This window comes from Dermatophagoides pteronyssinus, unplaced genomic scaffold (assembly GCF_027571235.1).
Source record: "Dermatophagoides pteronyssinus isolate colony J.1.1.1.1 unplaced genomic scaffold, Derpt_VIB-CSIC_2022.12 sq0004, whole genome shotgun sequence".
Lineage (NCBI taxonomy): Eukaryota > Metazoa > Arthropoda > Arachnida > Sarcoptiformes > Pyroglyphidae > Dermatophagoides > Dermatophagoides pteronyssinus.
Window position 1 is genome coordinate 1,295,846 of NW_027461528.1, and position 20,995 is coordinate 1,316,840.

At 26.4% G+C, this 20,995-nt stretch overlaps 4 protein-coding genes and 1 long non-coding RNA gene across 5 annotated transcripts; 2 read left to right on the forward strand and 3 right to left on the reverse strand.

Annotated features, from left to right (window-relative positions):
- Positions 1-101: 101 nt before the first annotated feature.
- On the reverse strand, positions 102-2,710 carry LOC113794966 (uncharacterized). The gene is made up of 5 exons (XM_075819479.1): positions 2,174-2,710; positions 1,568-2,108; positions 1,223-1,505; positions 937-1,152; positions 102-857 (listed from the first exon to the last, which is right to left on the reverse strand). Exons 1-5 carry the CDS (start codon positions 2,708-2,710, stop codon positions 557-559), a joined length of 1,878 nt encoding a protein of 625 aa, XP_075675594.1. The 3' UTR covers positions 102-556.
- Positions 2,711-3,199: 489 nt separating this feature from the next.
- Positions 3,200-6,203, reverse strand: LOC113794967 (uncharacterized). The gene is made up of 5 exons (XM_027345134.2): positions 4,860-6,203; positions 4,598-4,786; positions 4,214-4,526; positions 3,650-4,139; positions 3,200-3,570 (listed from the first exon to the last, which is right to left on the reverse strand). The coding sequence occupies exons 1-5, from the start codon at positions 5,643-5,645 to the stop codon at positions 3,291-3,293; spliced, it is 2,058 nt and encodes a 685-aa protein (XP_027200935.2). The 5' UTR covers positions 5,646-6,203; the 3' UTR covers positions 3,200-3,290.
- A 46-nt stretch (positions 6,204-6,249) lies between these two features.
- On the reverse strand, positions 6,250-9,078 carry LOC113794968 (uncharacterized). Its single transcript, XM_075819782.1, has 5 exons — positions 7,985-9,078; positions 7,719-7,907; positions 7,341-7,644; positions 6,774-7,260; positions 6,250-6,691 (listed from the first exon to the last, which is right to left on the reverse strand). Exons 1-5 carry the CDS (start codon positions 8,732-8,734, stop codon positions 6,409-6,411), a joined length of 2,013 nt encoding a protein of 670 aa, XP_075675897.1. The 5' UTR covers positions 8,735-9,078; the 3' UTR covers positions 6,250-6,408.
- Positions 9,079-9,589: 511 nt separating this feature from the next.
- On the forward strand, positions 9,590-10,484 carry LOC142644859 (uncharacterized). Its single transcript, XR_012846038.1, has 2 exons — positions 9,590-9,930; positions 10,016-10,484. It is a non-coding gene; the product is annotated as an uncharacterized LOC142644859 (long non-coding RNA).
- Positions 10,485-11,474: 990 nt separating this feature from the next.
- LOC113795000 (cholinesterase-like) lies at positions 11,475-13,395 on the forward strand. Its single transcript, XM_027345172.2, is given in 3 exon segments — positions 11,475-11,736; positions 11,808-12,813; positions 12,880-13,395. Coding segments are annotated over 3 exon segments (1,638 nt in total). The 5' UTR covers positions 11,475-11,555; the 3' UTR covers positions 13,331-13,395.
- The last annotated feature ends 7,600 nt before the right edge of the window (positions 13,396-20,995 follow it).

Genomic DNA, 20,995 nt, shown 5'->3' on the forward strand with positions numbered 1-20,995 from the left:
TTTTGTTGATCTACTGGATAATAATGAAAATTTTCAATCACAATAATGGAAATAGTTTTATTATTTTCATTTTGTTGACATAAATCAATCAAATAATTCCATATTGTTTGATCACCAATAAATGTATTAAAATTTTCTTTATATCCTAATGAATGTATAGAATTTTGATTAATAATAATCTTGAACATGATGATTAAAATAATGTTAAAAATTTGATTACAAATCATCATTGTTGTTCCATTCGTTTTGACATTTATTTGATATTGAAAAATTTCAACAACAAAAAACAAACTTTTAGATATGTCATTCAAACAAAAACAAAATGATATCGATTTCAATTAATCGACAATGATATTTATAATTTGTTGTTGTTGTTGTTGTTGCCATGAGAATAATTATTGTTATTGAAATTTAATTATAGGTGTTTGGTGCGAAAAACATTCATCTAAATGTGTTTGTGTGTGTGTCTTATTTTTGTTTAAATGAATTTGGATGACGGATATTGAATTATTCATCATATTTACCATGATAGAAATTTTCAAATTAATTATAAACATCATTTATAATTGTGAATTTTATGGATAATCATTTCAATTAAAAAAATTATAACTGAAATTATTAATCCTAATGTCCATGAATGTATGATTGCTTCGTAATCATCTAGATCAAGTGATAAAAAACGATCGAATGATGGTGGCGATGATGTCGATATTATTGTCGATGATAATGACCATTTTCGAAATCTTCGTTGAAATCGAATTGCTTCTAAATAAGATGGCTTATTTGCTAATTTTGTTGAACGATATACATCACGAATCCATTTCAGATATAGACCTCTTTCGTGTATTATTAAAATTCTAAATTGAAAAAAATTATAAAAAAATTTTTAGAATAATAATAATTTTGTTTTTGATCACATTTCTCAAACAACTAAACTGATAACTTATTGGTTTGGATAATGGTGAATGTTTTGGAAATGAAAATGCAACCATATCCATTTGTAATGGTTGTGTACCGATCCAAACACTTTTAACTGCATATGCTTTTTGTAAATAATAAAGGATAAGTTTGTGACTAATAAAAATATATTTTGAATTTGATTGAACCAAATCAAGTCCTGAAATATCATCCAAAACTTCTATATGTTTTTTCCTGTAGTTTCATACAAAAATTCAAGAATTTAAATATAATTTTCATACAAATATCACTAAATATAACATACTGGTTTATATTTTCATTAATCAAATATAAAGGACCATTTTCTGGTTGTAAATTTTTAATAAAATTCATTATTTCACTTGATCGTTGAGCAATCAATGTATGTGTTCCTTGTTTAACAAGATCAACAATATCATCAACCGTATCAATATGTTTAGCATAATGTGCTGTATTCAATTGTAAATAATATGCTGCCGGAAATAACATTAGAACAATCATCATTGAAAACATTGTACAAAAATATGTAATACGCATCGATATCGGTTCTGGATGGTCAAATTTGATTGCTATTTGAAACAACAACAACATTATATTATCATCAAATTAACAAGAAAAAAACAAATCTAACCTCGATTCAAATAAATCGCTGTTAATTTCAATGATATTGATAAGTTCTTCTTCTTCTTCTTTGATCTGGATGATTGATAACGATTCATTCGTAACCATGGATAAATTTTACAATCAATAAGATAAAGAAAAATCCATACTAAAATATATGATAATAAAATGGTTATCCAATTTTGTAATGGAAATGATTGAAATAATAACCATTTTCGTGATAATTTTTCTGGAAATTTTGTTAAAAATCCAATACTATCAATAAAGGTAGAAAAACTAAAATCAACAATTAAACTTCGTGAATAAGTATGAGAAATTCCACACATTCCCATATCGACTGTTTTATTTTTTATCAAACCAATCGAACCGGTCCAAATATTATTCTCAAAAGTACCCCAATCCTGTTGTGAATCAATAAATTGATAACTAAAATTCCATCGTTTTGCTAAAATTTTCAACAAACGGAAATCAAGTGAATGATTCAGATCCATATCTATTGTTCCATTGCCATTTATTTGTTGTTGTTTTTTGATTTTACAAATCGGAATCACCTGGTCATATCGGTGTGAATTATTTGTGTCAGTTTAAAATTCAACATTTTTTTCATGGAACTTACATTATTTACAGCAATTTTAATCAATGTTTGATTGAAATTACAATTTCGAAATGAAATTTTCATTCGATTAAAATCATTTACGGTTTGAGGATGATAAACATTGTTTAGCAAATAACAACCATCTAAAATTGGACGAACATGAATAACTTGTTGACCATTTTGATCATCATTATCCAGTGAGTAATCATTTAATACGATTGTAAAACGAAATCTTTGATCAAATAAGTCAAAACTATCGATTAACCATTTTATTAATTGTTGTAGTAATTGTGGATGAATCAATATGATTAATGGATAACAATCAATACATTGAACATGAACATATTCTAATGATCGAATCATTTGGAAAAATTCATATTGATTTAGATCAATAGATTGATGTAATAAATCAATAATACATAAAAGACCATAATTTTCAATTAATTCAGCATGTTTATTCAATTGAATTAATAAATTTTTCGAATCAATATTGGCCAAATGTTTAAATGAGCAATCAATTTGTTGTAAAAATTTACGTACTGAACTTATTTGAGTCATCGAAGATGATGTAATATTTGAAAAATTAAAATTTTCAACCAAATTTAAATGAAAATCATTATGATTATGAATTGCTTGACAAGAATCACGTAGATATTGACCAAAACTTTGATCACCAATAAAATATGGATTGAAAACAGTAAAACATTTTAACTGATTGAAAGTATTGATAATGATGAAAATTGTCATCCATAATTGAATTTTATAGACAAACATTTTTCTCCATTAAAATTTTTTTTTAAATGCTCAAAACATGTACAGAACAACCAAACGCGATATCAACGGCAAACAAAAATGGAAACCCGAAACATTTCCAACAACAAAGAAAAAAATGTCATTAATATGGTGTGTGAATGTCAAAGAATATCATGAATAATTTAACATATCAAGCAAGGATATTGGGAAATTTCATTATAAATCACGGGAAAAATTTCTGATAAAAACATTATCGATATTTTGTTTTTTAATGGTAATATTTTTTCAGGTTATTATAAATCATAAAATCAATGTTTCAAATGTTGTTTAGGAATTTATTTTCTCTATATTGATTTTTTTCAGTTTTTTTCCTAAAGATTTGTTATTATTCAAACATTTTATCTAAAATTCCAGGTGATATGATTGTAAGTTTCATAACAATTTCTAACAAAAATATTAGAAAAGAATATGATAATCCAATCGACCAGATGATAAATATTGAACCAAGGTCATTGATTTGTAAACCATCGATTGCTAATGTTGTTTTTGTTGTCAATGCTTGAATAGATGAAATGGAATATTCTTCAATATTTGCCGTTTCTGATAATATAATCAATTTATTTAGCCAATGTTGTTTGAAGCCAAAATAGCTACATGCGCTAATTCTGATCGTTAAAATGAGAAGACAAATTAATGAAAAATTATCAACATGATTAGATACAAAAAACAACAACAACAACTTACATTGAATTAAATGAATCAAAAATAGGTGATCTTCTTGTAAATCCGACACTTAAAAAATCATTGGCCAAAATATCATTACTAATGAGCATTGCTTTTTGTGCATATGTTTTCAATAGAAATTTGAATGCTGCTTTTGATTCGATTAATATGAATCGAGAATCCTGAACAATTCTTTCAAATCCTTCTTCTAATTGTGCAACATTGAAACGTTCGTTTTGTGCTAAATTAGCACCGATAATCTTAAAATCATCACTTTCGATATTTTTCAAATTCATTACAATACTACCATCAAGGGTGAATAAATAATGATCCATTTTTTGTGTTACTTTGATTAAATCATTTTTAGTCAATAATGGATCATCATATTGTGGTAATGCAAGAAATGTATAATATTCTGTTGAATATGCTATAACAAGTACCATATTACCAACTATCCAACCGATTAAAATCATACGTTGTTTCAAAGTTGTTTTCATTACAACATGAGCATCTGGTTCAGTATGAATTGGAAAAAAAAGATTTTTAATGCAAAAGTTTATATAAATTTTTTTAAAAAATATTTACGTTGATTAACAATAATGGCCAACAATTTTAACCAAATCGATCGATATGATAATGAAATATTTTTATGATTATAATTATGATTAATTTCCCATTTTGAAATAAAATAAAGAACATAAGAAACTATTATGAATACAATGATCATTGTAAACCAAAGTAAATGAGAAAATAGTTCCAAAACTAGCCATGATCTTGATCGAAGTTTAGGAATACGTGATATGAATGCAATTTCATCAACCATTCTTACTTCACTATAATCAATGAATAATGATCGATCATATGTAATGGAAAAACCACCAATGGCTAAATCGGCAGACTGTTGGAAAATTACAGAATTGATAAATGAAAAAAAATTCAACAAGTTTTCACCAAACAAATATAACAAACCCCATTGATTAGATGATTAACCGAACCGGTCCAAACACCATTTTCATATTTACCCCAATTTTGAAAACCATCGATTAATCGATAACGAAAATTTGTTTTTTCAATCAAAAGTTCGATAAGATTTTTTTCAATACAAGGACCAAATTCAATATAATTTTCATGATAAAGTATTTCACTGTATGGATTAAACTTTGAAATTTAAAAATTTTTTATTAATGGTAAATTGAGCAAAACAAAACAAATTATAATTCAATTGACTTACATCATTAATAACAATATTAATTAAGGTTTGATTAAGATCACATCGTGATGATGAAATACGTAAACGATTAAAATCTTGTTCAGTTTTTGGCCAATAAATTTCATTCAATTCAAGACAACCATTTATAATTGGTCTTAAATGTAATACTTGTTCGATTGATTCATCATAAAACGATATAATCGTACAACGAAAACGTTGATTTAACCATCGAATCGAATCGGATAGCCAATCGTATAAAAATTTAATTTCATAACGTAATAGAAAAATCATTGGAACACAATTTATACAATCAAGATAAATATTCTGTGATAATTCAAATAATTCACTAATGTTTGTATGAATCGATGATAATGAATCGATAAGAATTAATACTTTACGATAACGATATTTTTGATCATTATTGATTGATATTTGTGTTGATTCGAATGAATCAAAATAATCATATGGACAATTGTTATTATTGAAAAATGTTTTTAAATTCAAATCATTATTTTTCCATGAATGATTATTATGATTATTATCAACAACAATAATGTATAATTTTTTCATTTCAAAATTATTACATAAATTATTTAGATATGATTGTAAATTTTGATCACCATAAAAATGAACAAATTGTTTTGATGATTGTATACAATTAACGGATATTATTATAAATGATAATAATAATAAAATTTTTGAAAAATATAATAATGATGATGATTGATTTATTATTCTGATCATTATTTTGTAGAAATTGATGAAAATCATAATAAATAATGATCTAATATCTATATCTGAATTCATTCAATATCATTTTTTGAATGTAATAAAATTGTTGAAGAAAAAAATCTGGGTTCAATATTGAAGAATAAAAAAGAAAAAGTTTTCTCAAAATACAAATCAATCCTCATCGTTATGTACAGACATGGGATTTTTCTATTAACTTTTCACATGTTCGTTGTTCGTTGCTCTGACTTGAAACGATCAATCTAATTGCTATTATTAAGTTGCGTCAAATGAGAAATACACACACACACACAATCTCGGATGAAAAGAAGAAAGCAAAACTAAAATGTTGAGAAAAAACAATTAATCGAAATTTGATTGAAAAACAAAAGGATAATAATCAATGTATCGATTATTATGAATAGGAGGAAATTCATTTGCAATTTCTTCTATCATTTTTGTTGTTCATTTCTGCAATATTGTTTTTGTCAAAAACGAGTGGGAAGCCAAAAAATTATTCTGAATTTTAAGATTTATCCGATTTGATTTGATTGTTGTTGTTGTTTTCCGTTGTTGTTTTTAAATTTTATTCATTAAAATTTTTTTCTTCGATTCATTTTCTTCATTTTGTTTTTTTTTTTTTTTATTTTATTACAAAAAACCCTTATACCAAAAAAATAAGGGTAAAAAACAAAAACAATCCAGAAAAAAAAAATAAAAAAATAAAAAAAATACAATGAGTTAAACAACATCAAAAAAAAGAAATAATAATAATAATAATAATAATAACATAAATAAAGAGAGAGAGAGAAGAAAAAAACAATAATCAAACAAACAATAATCAAACAATAATCATTTTGTTGTTGTTGTTTACGTTCATTTTTATGTAAATGAATTTTTGTATAATTTCAATCAATATTATCAACGATGAAACAATTAATCCTATTGACCATACAATAAATATTGATTTAATACTATTCATATCAAGACCATCGGTATCGATTGTTGTTTTAGGCATTCCAATCATCGATAATGAATATGCATCATAATCGGCAGTGTTTGTTGATTGTATTACTTTGTTTATCCAATATTGAATGAAACCATTTCGAATTAATATTCTAATTCTATTTAGGCAAAATTTGAGAAACGAAGTAAATATATCAAATTAATAATCAGATAATTTTATCAAAATAGACAGATACATACAAACGATTAAATGATAAAAATATTGGTGAACGTTTACTGAAACCAATACCCAAATAATCATTGGCCATATTATCTTGGTTCATAAGCATTGCTTTTTGTGAATAAGTTTTAATCAAATATTGAAATGCTGTTTTTGATTCAATCAATACATAACTTGAATCATTTTCCATTTTATCGAATCCATATTCTAATACGGGAACATTTTCATCAGAATTTTTTCGTATATCTTTAATAATATCCGAAAAACTATCATTATTAATATTATATTCTAATACAATACTATGATTAAGTGTAATCGATTTACGTTCACCGGTTTTGATAGCATCGATTAAATCGATATTTGTTAGCAATGGTCGATCATATTGATGTAAAGCAAGAAAAGTATAGAATTGTGTAGAATAAAGTTTACTGATTATCATACTTCCAAATATCCAACAAATAAATATGATACGTTTTTCATAAATTCTTGTATTGAGAACATTGGTTTCTATTTAAGAAAAAAAACAAACAAATACAATTTAGAAAAGATAATGTCTAAAGAGTAAAACACAACAAACAAAAACTTACGTTGATCGACTAGAGTTGCAAATAATTTTAACCAAATTAAATGAAACGGTGACGATTCATTATTACCATTGAGAAACATACGATTAGAAATCAAATAAAGAATTATAGAGACGGAAAAAAATGAAATCATTATCATCAACCATACTGGCCATGTAAATGGTTCAATTACAAGCCAATCTCTTGTTTTTAATTTTGGAATTCTTGAAATGAATCCTACTTCATCGATTAGATAAACATCACTGTATTCAATAAATTTAAGACGTTCATATAGAACCGATATTGAACCCATAGCTAGATCACCAGTCTGAATCGGGGAATGAAAACCATCAAAAAAATTCATTATCTTCTTTCTTTTCTTGTTTGTACTTTTCAAATTACCTCATTGACAAGATATGCAACCGAACCTGTCCAAGTACCATTCACAAATTTACCCCAATTTTGTTTTGCATCAATAAATTTTGGATGAAAATTAAATTTTTCTGCCATTGTATCGATAATATATTTTTCCACTGATGTTGTCATTTGTATTTCCGTACCATTTTTAATCATTCGACAGAATGGTGTAAACTGTATCAAAAGAAAAGAAATACATTTATCATTCACAATTCATTCAAAATAAATAAAATAATTATCATTATACAAACATTATTCAAAACAATTCGTATATCGGTTTGATTAAGATTACATTTTAATGGTGATATATTTAATCGTTGAAAATCATTTAATGATTTTGGCCAAAATAGACCATCATATTGATTGCAACCATCAATTGTCGGTCGTAAATGCATGACATTCTTCATTGCATTCGAATCGTTGTTGTTGTTGTTTGTGGTCGATACTAATGAACAACGAAATCTATGATCCAATTTAATTGAAAATTTATCAAACCAATCATATAGTAATTGAATATCATAATGTAATAATAAAATTATTGGTACACAATGAGCACAATTTAGATAAATATTTTCTATAATAAAAAAATATTGTTGAATAATAATTTTATAATTAAAAATCTGTCCATCATTATTATTATTATTATTATTATTATGGATAAAATCAATAATAATTTGAATATTACGATAATAATATTTAATATTTGTTGATATTTGTTGTTGAGCTAATTGTAAATTATCAAAATAATCAATTGGACAATTATTTTTGATAAAAAATTGTTTCTTTGATTGTTGTCGTTGTTCAACATTTGTAATATTTGTTTCAATAAGAATTATATAAAATTTTTCAATCTCTAATTGTTTACATAGATTCAATAGATATGACCATATATTTTTATCACCTAAATATGGATGAAAATTTTTTGATGTTGTTATCGATATAACAAACGTATGAAATGAATAAATTGTTATAAATGTAATGATGATAATTCGTAAAGACATTATTTGAATATTGATGATGATGATGATGATGATGATGATGACAAATGAATTGAATGAATGAATGATTTCACAAGACAGGGAAAAGCAATTGAAATTGCAAAAGAAGAAGAAAAAGAATATTCAGGAATCAACTAAATAAACTTCTATTGGAACCAATGGTAATACCCAATGGGTATAATTAATTTTTGTTTTATTTTCTTCTACCGTTGCTGTTGTTGTTCCAAATATTCAATCAATTTATGAAAACAAAATTCACAAAAATTCCTTTATCATTATTTATTCAAGTGCAATATTTTTTCGGCTTTTTTTTCGATTTGAAATAGACAAAATATTCTTGTCAAAACCACAACAGACTTAAATCACGAGGAAGATTCATTCATTGAAATAAGAAAATCGATTTATCAATCTTTTCAGTTGAATAATAAGAATATAACGAAAAAGGAAAACAAAAAATAATGATATTTATCACAATGGAGAAAAAAAAACCAGAAAGCGAAAAAACCAGAAAATAATAATAATCATTATTTAGAAAATTCCATAGTAATTGGAAATTTTCTTTCATCATTATTCCAAGTATTTCATCATAATCATCAACAATTGAAAATATAGTAAAAATAGTATTTTCCATTAGAAATGTCAAAAAGTGAAGGAAATTTATTTACAAATTTTATGCAAAAAATTTTGAAAATTCTTTCAAACATTCGATTCGAATGTTTTCCAAAACCAACTTCCTTTACTATTTATAGCGATGATTGAGCGACTCGAAAGATGGCAGCAGTAGTGATGTAATAGTGTTGGAACCAAAAAAAAAAAAAAATTCTTCGAACGATCAACAAAAACATTCGAATGTTTTTTTTTTGTTGAAAAATTCCAAATTGATTGACAAGTTGATTGAATCGAAAAGAAATTGAATTTGTTTCAATTTTTTTCAATCACAAGTTTCATTTTTTTTTTTTTTTTTTTTGTTAAGAAAAATGAAAAATGAAATGATCTTTTGTTTATTATATCAAATTTTTCAGTTTGGTTTGTTTGAATTTGCTGATCAATGAATTTATTCATCAATTTTTTTTTGTGTTCCCTCTTTTTGTAAATTTTTTAATATAATGAACAAAAAAAAACATTAAACAAAATGTTTTTTTGACCTCATTTCCTTTACATTTTGGATTTGTAAAAAACAACAACAACAACAAGGGAAAGTGAGAAAATTTCATTTTTTGTTTGTTTAGCTTAAAAAATTTATTTGATTTTAATTTTGTTTTTTGTTTTCCTGTACATATATAGGATATATAACCTCCGAGTACATTGGAACCTCGAATTTTATTTTCAATTTCATCATCATCATTAATAAATGAAAACAATCGATATTTTTTTCTGGATGAAAATTCAATTCATTCAATTTTTTGTTGTTGTTGGTTGCTTGACCATATATTTCAATCATTAAATGCAACCATTGATAATATTATCAACAATTTAATCAGCAACAATGGCAGGTGATGATTGATTGACAGTTAAAATGTTGTTGTTTTTTAACTTTTCCATTGCCCTTCTAAATAAATATATCACGTTTTTCCTTTTACATTGATCTTTACACTTTGATGTTGTGTATAATCAATCAAGATTGAATCAGATGATGGAAAAAATAAAATAAAATTTTACCCATCTCCCCCCCAAATCTTTCGGTTAGTTTGTTGTTATGTATATCCCGAACGAACAAAAATAAAATAAAAATGCACATGGTCATAAAGGAAAACCCGGAAAATAAACAATTCTCATTATCATTATTTTGATTCGAAATTTGTAAATATAAACATTTAAGTTCAATCTGGGGGTAATCAATTGAAAAAAATAACTTATTGGGAGAGAGCGGTGGGGATAAGATAATATTGACAAAGAAGATGAAAAGAAAAAAAATACCGAAACAAAAGTGATATCCATGATGATAAACTAATTGGATAAATCATCAGATTAGTATCCGATTAGTTTTAATCTGCAGTAATCGATCAATCAATCAATCAATTGGAAAAAAAAATCAGAAATCAATTGGAAAATTTCTAATTTTCTTTTTCTTTTTTTCCCCTGTTTATTTATCATTCGGTTATCGATAATTAATAATTATTATCGAACAACGAACGAAACTTGCTGATTTTTCAAATTTAAAATTTTTGTTTTGTAAAAAAATCATGTATTTCCGAGGAATTTATTGAAAAAAACATAAAGTTGCTGTTGTGTAATGGCAATGTACATTTTTTTAAAAAATTTATTGAGGTTTTTGGTTTCCAATTTAGTTTTTTTAAAGATTATTATTAGCCATCAATCGAATCAAATCAAATTCAAAAAGATAAGATTCAAAAAAAATAATAAATATAAATAACACAGGGTGTTTGGAAAAAATGTAAATATTCAATCATTTTAGTCTTATAGCATCATTTTGGTTTTAAATGTTATTATCAAGGCATATTATCAATATGGGAATGATTGACTACTATAGACAGACACAAACACCTGTAAATATAGACAAATTGAATTCATTTTTTGTTGTTGTCCTTGATTTGATTTAGAAATTAACAATACAATCGAACAATAACAAGTATATTAACACTCAAGATTAGTTATCAACTATAGTAACTATCTAATAACAAATAAAATTTAAAAAAAATATTAAAAGTGCATCTTGAAAACAAATTAATATCGATTTTATCTTGATTTATTAGTCCTTTGGTTCAAATTAGATTATCTATTAAGTATATAACGGATAGTTGTTTGGGTTAATTAATTTGATTAATTTGTTTGTTTTTTTTTCTGTTGTTGTTTTTGATTCAAAATGAACGGATATTTAATAATCGCATTTTTTCTCAATTTTGGTTTCATTAGTTCATTTGAAGCTGATGAAGAATTTGCACCAATCATTAATCTTCGCCATGGTAAAGTTCGTGGATTGATTCGAACTATTGGTGAAGGTGATCAAAAAAGAAAAATACATTTTTATCAAGGTTTTCGTTTTGGTATGATTAATTCTTGCTGGATTTCATTCAATTTTAATATTAATTTTTTTAAAATTATTATCATTCCAAAGGATATGCTAATCGTTTTGAAAAGCCTATGATGGTAACATCATGGCCTGATGGCATTTACAATGCAACAAAAGAAGGCAATTCTTGTATACAATTCGCTCAGCAATTGGTTGAAAATGCACCAAATGAAAGTGAAGATTGTTTATATTTGAATGTTTATAAACCAGTTACGAATAATGAGAAATTATTACCCGTAATGGTTTGGATTTATGGTGGAGCTTTTCAAATTGGTTCAATATTTCTTTCATTGTATGATGCTTCTTTTCTAGCATCATAAGGTGAAGTTATTGTTGTTTCAATCAACTATCGTGTTGGACCATTTGGATTTTTATACGGCGGTAATGATAATACTCCAGGAAATCTTGGTTTTCATGATCAGCTTCTAGGATTGAAATGGATTCAGGAAAATATTGAAAATTTTGGTGGCGATCCTAAAAGCGTAACACTTTTTGGTGAATCTGCTGGATCGATTTCGGTATCAGCATTAATTCAATCACCATTAGCTGAAGGTTTATTTCATCGAGCTATAATGGAATCTGGTGCCGCAGTATCAACATTATTCAATGATAAAAAAATTGCCTTAAGAAAAACAATAAGATTTGCTGTACAATTAAATTGTGATGTATTAGACCTTGAACAAATGATTGACTGTTTAAGAACAAAATCTATCGAAGATATCAAAAAAATTGTAATGCATGATTCGACTAATATATTATCTTCAAAATTATTTTCACCAATATATGGTGATGAAATTCTACCAATTAAGGCTATTCTTTATGAAAATTATCATAATCATGTTGACTTAATTTACGGTGCCACTCATGATGAAGGTAGCATTTTTACTCTATTATATTTTCCAGAATTAATGAATGATAAAGCAACTTTCACAATGAAAAAAATTCATGAAATGATATCAAACATGATGAATCAATTAAATATTAAAAAATCAAATGAAATTATTGATTATTACACGAAAACCTTAAATGCATCCAATATCAATGAAGTCCGGTAATTGTTATAATATGAGTTTTTATGATTGTTTTTAAATAGATTTTTTTTTCTCATACCATAAAGGAATGTTTTTACTAGAATTCTTGGAGAATACCTTTTGCTATGTCCAACAATGTTATTTGGTCAAAGAATGGCTCGTGATTATGGAAAATCAAACAAATTCTATTCTTATCGTTTGGATAAACGATTAGAATCGGCTCCTAAATTTGGATGTATATTCGAATGGATGGGTGTTTGTCATGGACATGATGTAGCATATGTTTTCGATAATCCAGTCATAAAAAGTTCTCCTGAAGATATGAAATTAAGTAATGAAATGTTAAAAGCATGGACAAATTTCGTTAAAACCGGCCAACCTGGTAAAGTTGGATCAATTGAATGGCGACAAGTATATGAAAATGAACAAAAAGATTCGGCATCAGTTATGTTGTTCAATGTTGAAAATAGAATGGAAAAAGGAATTTTCAAAGATGTATGCGGATTCTGGGAAAAAATTTATGACGAAAATGTTTGATTATTTATTATTTTAAGATAACAGCTTAAAACTGAAAATAAAAATTATCTAATTTTTAACTCTGAGATGATTGAAATGAATTTTGAACTTAAGAGGAAGGAATATCATCAATATGGGAAATGATAATCTACTTAGTTTCGATGGAACAGATTAACCGATGTACCACTGTATACTGTGTTTGTATTGTAACAAAATCACTCTGTATATTTATATGATGTTGGTGGCCTATAATGATAAATTTCTTTTTTTCCATATTGATTTTCAATACCAACAATATTGATTAATTCATTGATTGATTGATTGATCAATGTTTTGAGATTGATAAATGTCAATGAATGATTGGAATTTTTAGAAATAAGTAATACATTGCATGAAAATGTACAGAAACAAGAAAAAAACAATAATGTTCATGTGATTTATTTGAATGTTCTTTTTTTTGTTCGTTTACTTCATTTGAATATTCAATATGAAAAAAAAATTTCATCTTTGCATTCGCGATCCAATTTTCCCACACACCAACGAATGTCTGGAAAAAATGAAAAAAAATAAAAATAGAGATGAAAAATGAAAAACTGGATTGTCATCAATTTTTTTTTTTCATTTCTTTTGGACATTCATTACATTCGTTTATAATCATTTTCTTTTTTCCGATAAATCATGATGCAACCATGTGATGTCTGTGAATTTTGTGATGAATGAAAAGTGTGTGTGTGGGTGGATGGGTATGTAAATAAGATCGATATTGAAGAATGTAATCAGGAATTTTATTGAAAATGACCAAAACATATATTTGAACAAACACCCGATTTTTTCTGGATTTTTCCACCCTCTCTCCAGCTCACCATTCGGCCCAAACCAAATGTACATTGTATTGAATTACTTTATTCATCAATCGCTAACGCAAACAAAACGCAAACAAACAAACAAAAATATTTTATTCATTTTTTTTGTGAAGATTATTTGATTTTTTTAGTACATCAGATAAACAATGAAAGAAAATGTAAAAAATTTCTGTTAATCTTTATGTTGTTCTGTTTACCACCGTTACACTGTGTAAATTATCATTGATCACGATTTGATCACACACATTTCAACACGCACACATAAAGATAATGATAATGAGAATTTTGATTTGATTTGGTTTTGTCACTGCTATGCTAATCTTTTTAATGATTTCTATTGATTGTTTTGGTTCGTTTCTGAAAATTATCATTACTAATTTGATAAATTGTACATTGTAATGTTCGTTGTAATGATAATCTTTTTTTTTCTTTTGATAAAATTTGAACAAATCTATCATATGTTGTTGTTGTCGTTGTTGAAATTGATAGGTGGATAAATTTCATTGATTTTAAAAATTTTTAAAGAGAATTTTCTTGGTTTGTTTTTGAAATTTGTTTTTCTTTGATGAAATGAAATTTTGTGTAATGAATGTTATTGATGAAACAAGGTATAAGGTCAAGTGATCTCTCTGTGTGTGTGTGTTAAGATTATGAATGTCATAACCTTTATCAACATATCCTTTATAAGATCCTTTTTATAATCTAATAACAGAACTTGTTTGTTTTTGTTTAAAAATTTTCCATTTCTTTCCACTTCTTCTTTTTCTTCTTTCCATCATTAGACTTTGAATCAAATCAAATTTACGAATGAAACAAGTGAGAGAGAGTGAGTGAATTAGAAAATGAAACTTTGAACCCATCATTTTTTTATTATTTTGGTATTAAAATCAATAATCATTCCATCACCAAGAGCATGAGAGAGAGAGAGAGTGAGTGAGAAAAAAAACAACCAGGCCGCCAATCGATTTGATTTGATTGATTGATGATGTGCGATGAAACAAAACTAAGAAGAAACAACAACAACAACAACAAGATTCTTTGATTCATTTATTCGCATTCTTTATTCAATGAAATAACATATTTTGATCAAATAAAGTTTTTTTTAGGTCAAAACTTGAACTAAAAAAATTTTATCATTCCAAAAATCTAGATCAATCGGATATTGTCCAATATATGTACAATAATCGATACGAGCAAAAAAATTGAAAAATTTGCAAATTATCATTTCAAACAAACAAGAAGCAAAACGATACAGACATAGACATATTGAAAAAAAAACATAATCATAAAATCTTTTCGAACATAATCATCAATATTTTTTTTTAATTATATAATTAAAAAGAATGAAAGAACTAAACTGATTGTATCAAAGTAATTACAACCATCATCATCATCATCATCAACATCGTTTTCGTTTGTCACAATCAATCAATCAATCATCAATCGTTTTACAGTTATCATTTTTTTTTCATTCATTCTCCCTACACCACCACCACCACCATAACCACCCCTCTCTAATAATTGATCGTCCCTGAACTTGTGCAAAATAATCATCAAACCTGAAAAGATTCAATTTGATCATATTGAATACACACAGACAATGAAATCTAATTAATTAATTTGTTTTTTTTTGGGAGGGGGGTCATCGATAATCAATCAAATCAGATTAGAAACTCAAAATAGAAATCGTATCACTTTACATTTGTTTAATTTTATTCATAATGCTGTTGTTGATGATGTTCATTCATTCATGATCAATCAATCAAATAAACAAGGACTAATAAAAATCGATGAAATCAATGACAAACAAACAAACATCAACAACAACAACGAAATATTTTGGCATCGTTTCAATTCAATAATAAAATTATTGGAATTGAATCGATCATCAAACGATGATGATGATGATGATGTTATTGATTGTTTATCGATCGATCGATCAATCGATCAATTAATCAATTAATTAATTTGATAAATCAAAAAAAAATGATCAAATCTATTTGACCAATGTAATTGTTTTTCTGATACAAGACAAAAAAAAATATAGAAACATTTAACAGCCAAAAATATCATCATCACATACACCATACACATATACGAAAAAATCAAATAAATTTTCCATCATCATCGTCTTTTTATATTTGGGATTGATTAAATCAATGAATGAATGAGCGATGGTGATGCATGAATCTAATATCGATTGATTGATTGATTGATTGATCGATTAATATCGATATGATTTGATATATTAAAAAAATGATGTTTTTTTTCGTTAGCAACCGATAAATGATAATTGTTGTTTGTTTGTTGTTTGAATATTGATTTTGTCACTGTATTTGTCAAATTGAATGAATGGGTTCATACATGTTATCATTTGTGTTTGATGGAAAAGTTCTAGATCTCGATTCTGTATCGATAATTTCAATGGGATGGAATTTTTCCCGAAAACAAACAAACAAACAAAATGAACAGAATCTAATTAATTTGGCCAATTAGTAATTGATTTTAAATTAAATGAAATTTTCATTGCTAAATGAATTTTAAAAATATGAAAAAAATTTTCCAATTAATTCTACAAAATGAATTTATTTATTTTTCGTGGTGGGAAAATTTTCTCGTTAATCTAAAACAGGGCAAAAAATTTCCAAGGAAAAACTTTTCTGGGAAAATTTTTCCAAATAACTTTACAAGATTATCATTTTTTTTTTTTGTTGAATAGAATTTTGTTTTTTTTACTTAGTATTTCGTCGCTAATATGATCATCAATTTCCACTTCGTTTCCATATTTTTGTAAGAAAAAAAAAGAATACTAAAAATTAAATGATGAAGAAGAAGAAGAAAATTTCCTTATCATTTTTTCCAGAATATTTCTTTCCATTACTTACTGTAGTGTGATTTTGAATGAATGGATAATTTTTTTTCTACATTTTCATGTTCTGTACATTGTAAATTGATGCCTGTATCTGAATTTGATGATGATGATTTTTCATTCATTCGATTAAAATCATCATTATCATCATTTGCATATATTTGTCATTGAAAGTTGAAAACCAAAAGTTTTTTTTTCTTCTTCATCATTCAAAAAACCTACATGGCCATATATTTTTAGCCATTCTCTTTCTTTCTTTCTGCCATTCATTATCATTATCATCATCTTATTTGCATCCAAGATATATATCAACCTACCAAAAAAAAACATTATCATCATCAACAACAACAACTAGTAAAACAAAAATGTCATTAACATTTTAGTCATATGCTAAACATTATTGGTGTTTTTTTTTCCCGATTTTGTTGAAGCGAATCATGAATAAACTATTAGATTTATCAAAAAACTATTCACGTGTTTGCTAGATTTTTTGCATGTGTTTTGGTTTTTTCACATTTATTCATGATTATTGCTCATCGAATCTATTGATTTTGGAAGATTTTGGAAGATTTTGGAAGATTTTGGAAGATTTTGTTTTGATTTCATGAAGATTTTGTAAGATTTTGATTTTGGAAGATTTATTATCATCAAGAATTCGATTTCGTTTTCGTGAAGATTTTATTTGATTTCGATTTCGTTTTCATTAAAGATTTTGGAAGATTTTGTTTTTGGAAGATTTGATTATCGTGTAGATTTTGTAAGATTTTGATTTGATTATCGTGAAGATTTTGTAAGATTTTTGTTTTGATTATCGTGAAGATTTTGCAAGATTTTTGTTTTGATTTTCGTGAAGATTTTGGAAGATTTTGTTTTTGGAAGATTTGATTATCGTGTAGATTTTGTAAGATTTTGATTTGATTATCGTGAAGATTTTGTAAGATTTTTGTTTTGATTATCGTGAAGATTTTGCAAGATTTTTGTTTTGATTTTCGTGAAGATTTTGTTTGTATTTGATTTTTTTTTTTGTTTTTTGTCAAGAATTTGTTTGATTTTTATTTTCTTCAAGATTTTGTTTGAATTTCATTTTTTGTTTTCCTCAAGATTGTGGAAGAATTTGATTTTATTTTGTCAAGATTTTGTTTGATTTTGATTTTTTGTGAAAATGAAACCTATTCCGGAAGAACTTAAAAACAAGCTGTGGGCTTGCCGTCGAAATATCACCATGTTGCCAGCTAGACGTTGGGATAAATATCAAACACTGAATTTGAAAATAGAATTAATGTATTTGCATGAACAATTGGTTGAATTATTGGAACCTGATGAAGATGTACCGGATGCTTTATTGAAAATGATGATTTTATATGATGGTCGTGTTAATGATTTTTTGAAACGTTTTGATTTACCGGAAGTTAACAACCGATCTGTGAAGAATAAAGATATTGTTCAACAAAAGGAAAAGCTATCTTTGGATTCTTCGATCACAAAAATAAGGGTTGATCAATTACCGATGTTTGATGGCGAATTTTCAAATTGGAAAGTTTACAAAGGTATGGTCGAAAATTTGTTAATATACAATATTTCATTTAATGAAGAATTGAAAAAATCGATATTATTGAAAACAATGACAAATGAACCAGCCCGTATTGTTAATAATTTGATCGGTCAACAAATGTCATCGCCAGATATTTGGAAAAAAATATGTGAAAAATTCGATGTTCATCAAGATGCGATTTTAGAAATTAAAAATGAATTGAATCTAATCCACCAAATTGATAACGAAAATCAAACTTTGAACTTGAAGAAAGAAAAAGATATTGTTGAATTCAAAAATGAACAATCATCTACACCTGTAGAAGAGTTGATGGAACCGGAATTAGAAAAAGATTTGAATTTCGACAATGATGATTTGAACAACGATAGAGATAAAGATGATGTTATTGAGTTCAAGCGACGATTTGATCAAGTGATTGGACGTTTTTTCGATCCATATGAATACCTTGATTTACGAAAATTGAAATTAAGTTCTTGGAATCGTGAAGTTTTGACCAATGATTGGGATGAACGATTGTCTGATCATAATATTAATGGAGCGTTGTCTCTTTTAGACTGTGTGGAAGAATTGAAGAAATTGAAGATGAATCGTAATCTTGTTACTGGTGGTGACGTTCATGCTTTTGCTGATGTCAAATTTCATTTTCCGAACAAAGTAACGATTTGGTCAGATTCGATGATGAATTTACATCGTCATGGCTCGTCTTTCAAGAATCTCGAATTAGCTGATCGTAGTAGAATTATTGATTCAAATTATTGTTTGAAAAATTTTAAATTTGTTGTTGATGCGAATTGTTTTGATTTTAAAGATTCAAATTTATTCAAAACTCATCGAATATCGTCATTGAGTACAAAAGATTTTGAATTTGCTGATCAAGTTGAAGATTTTGTTGAAAAATTGTTACCTATTGGAAACACAGCAATTTACCGGTGGAATTTAATTTTCAAATTGGCTCAACATGGTCATGATGTTGATAAAATTAAATTACCAATTATTATTGATGATATTATTGAAATTAAAACTCGGGATCCTAATTATTGTCCTATATGGATACCGAAAAATTCGTCTTTGGTTTTTCGTTTATTTTTGGAAAAATTGACGTATGATTTGATGATTTTTGTGGATAAGCTATTACCTCTAGGTAATACATCAATGAAAAGAATGATTTTGATCTACCGATTTTATCGTAACCGAAAGAAAATGATTTACGATAATGAAATTTTTAGCAAATTGGATAACCGAAAATTTGAATGGATATTTTTTCCACCTGGTGCATTCGTAATTGCATACGGACGACAACAACCGACAAACGTTGATGTTTTGGAAACAAATGGAATTTGGCCGATTCGTTTGAAAGTTTTTCGATTTAAATTTAAAAGAACTGGTATTCATGATTTAGTGTCTTACGATCGTATTTTCAGATGTAATTTATGGCTAATCGTTTTATTAGATGACAACGAACTGATATTCCCTTTCCGCGCCGGGAGTGTCATGAAGCAAAAACATTCTAAAATCAAGTTCGATGTTCCGAACTTAAATCTTTGTTCTATTCGAACTTTTGTTCTATTCAAACTTTTGTTCTTAATTGTTCTAAACTATTTTTTAAGTCATTCGGTGTCTAGAAGCGAATCATGAATAAACTATTAGATTTATCAAAAAACTATTCACGTGTTTGCTAGATTTTTTGCATGTGTTTTGGTTTTTTCACAGATATGTCTGTGTGTTTATTTATAGTGATTCTTGTGGGTGTTTTAAGCTTGAAAAATTTTTCAGTTTGTTTGTTTTGTTTTCATTTCAAAATATTGATAAAATTCTCAGTAATTTCTTTCACTCTGATTTCATAATCATGATTATTTTTTTGAATGTTGAAAAAATTAGTAAGAAAAATAAAACCGGATCCAAATGAAATGAATTCGAATCTATTCGATTCAATCAATCAATCGATTGAAGCGGCAGATTGTTATGTTATGGTTTTGTTTTGATTATTTGAAAAATTTCCAGAAACAAAACCAAAGAGAGAAAAAGGAAATGTTCCAAGGTCTTGGATTTTGTTTTTGTTTTTCCTTTCGCAGCTCTCTCCCTGACACACACACACACACACTCTGTCACTAAATGATTTTTATCGCAAATCCGTCAACAACAAAAAAACTAGCCAAACGATATCACGATTTGATGATGATGATGATGATGGTAGTAGTCAACGATATCGGGTTGATATAGAAGAAAAAAAAACCCAAAAAAGAAAAAAAATTCACATTAGAAAATACAAACCGATGGTGAACAAAAAAAAAAAAATCAATGATAATGTCCATGGATAAAATAAAAAAAAACGAAGATTTTTTTTCGATTTTCAATCAATCAGTCGATTAAATCAATCAGAAAAAAAATCAGTATTGAATGGA

Excerpts from the sequence above, each read along its gene's own strand:
- LOC113794967 (XM_027345134.2), bottom strand. The coding sequence starts at position 5,645 with ATGAATTCAGATATAGATATTAGATCATTATTTATTATGATTTTCATC. Across the intron at positions 4,527-4,597 it reads TTAATCATCTAATCAATGGG|TCTGCCGATTTAGCCATTGG; the intron begins GTTTGTTATATT and ends ATTTTCCAACAG. Across the intron at positions 4,140-4,213 it reads GGCCATTATTGTTAATCAAC|ATGCTCATGTTGTAATGAAA; the intron begins GTAAATATTTTT and ends ATACTGAACCAG.
- LOC113794968 (XM_075819782.1), bottom strand. The coding sequence starts at position 8,734 with ATGTCTTTACGAATTATCATCATTACATTTATAACAATTTATTCATTT. Across the intron at positions 7,908-7,984 it reads TACGAATTGTTTTGAATAAT|TTTACACCATTCTGTCGAAT; the intron begins GTTTGTATAATG and ends CTTTTGATACAG. Across the intron at positions 7,645-7,718 it reads TTGCATATCTTGTCAATGAG|ACTGGTGATCTAGCTATGGG; the intron begins GTAATTTGAAAA and ends TCCCCGATTCAG.
- LOC113794966 (XM_075819479.1), bottom strand. The coding sequence starts at position 2,710 with ATGACTCAAATAAGTTCAGTACGTAAATTTTTACAACAAATTGATTGC. Across the intron at positions 2,109-2,173 it reads TTAAAATTGCTGTAAATAAT|GTGATTCCGATTTGTAAAAT; the intron begins GTAAGTTCCATG and ends CGATATGACCAG. Across the intron at positions 1,506-1,567 it reads AGCGATTTATTTGAATCGAG|CAATCAAATTTGACCATCCA; the intron begins GTTAGATTTGTT and ends TGTTTCAAATAG.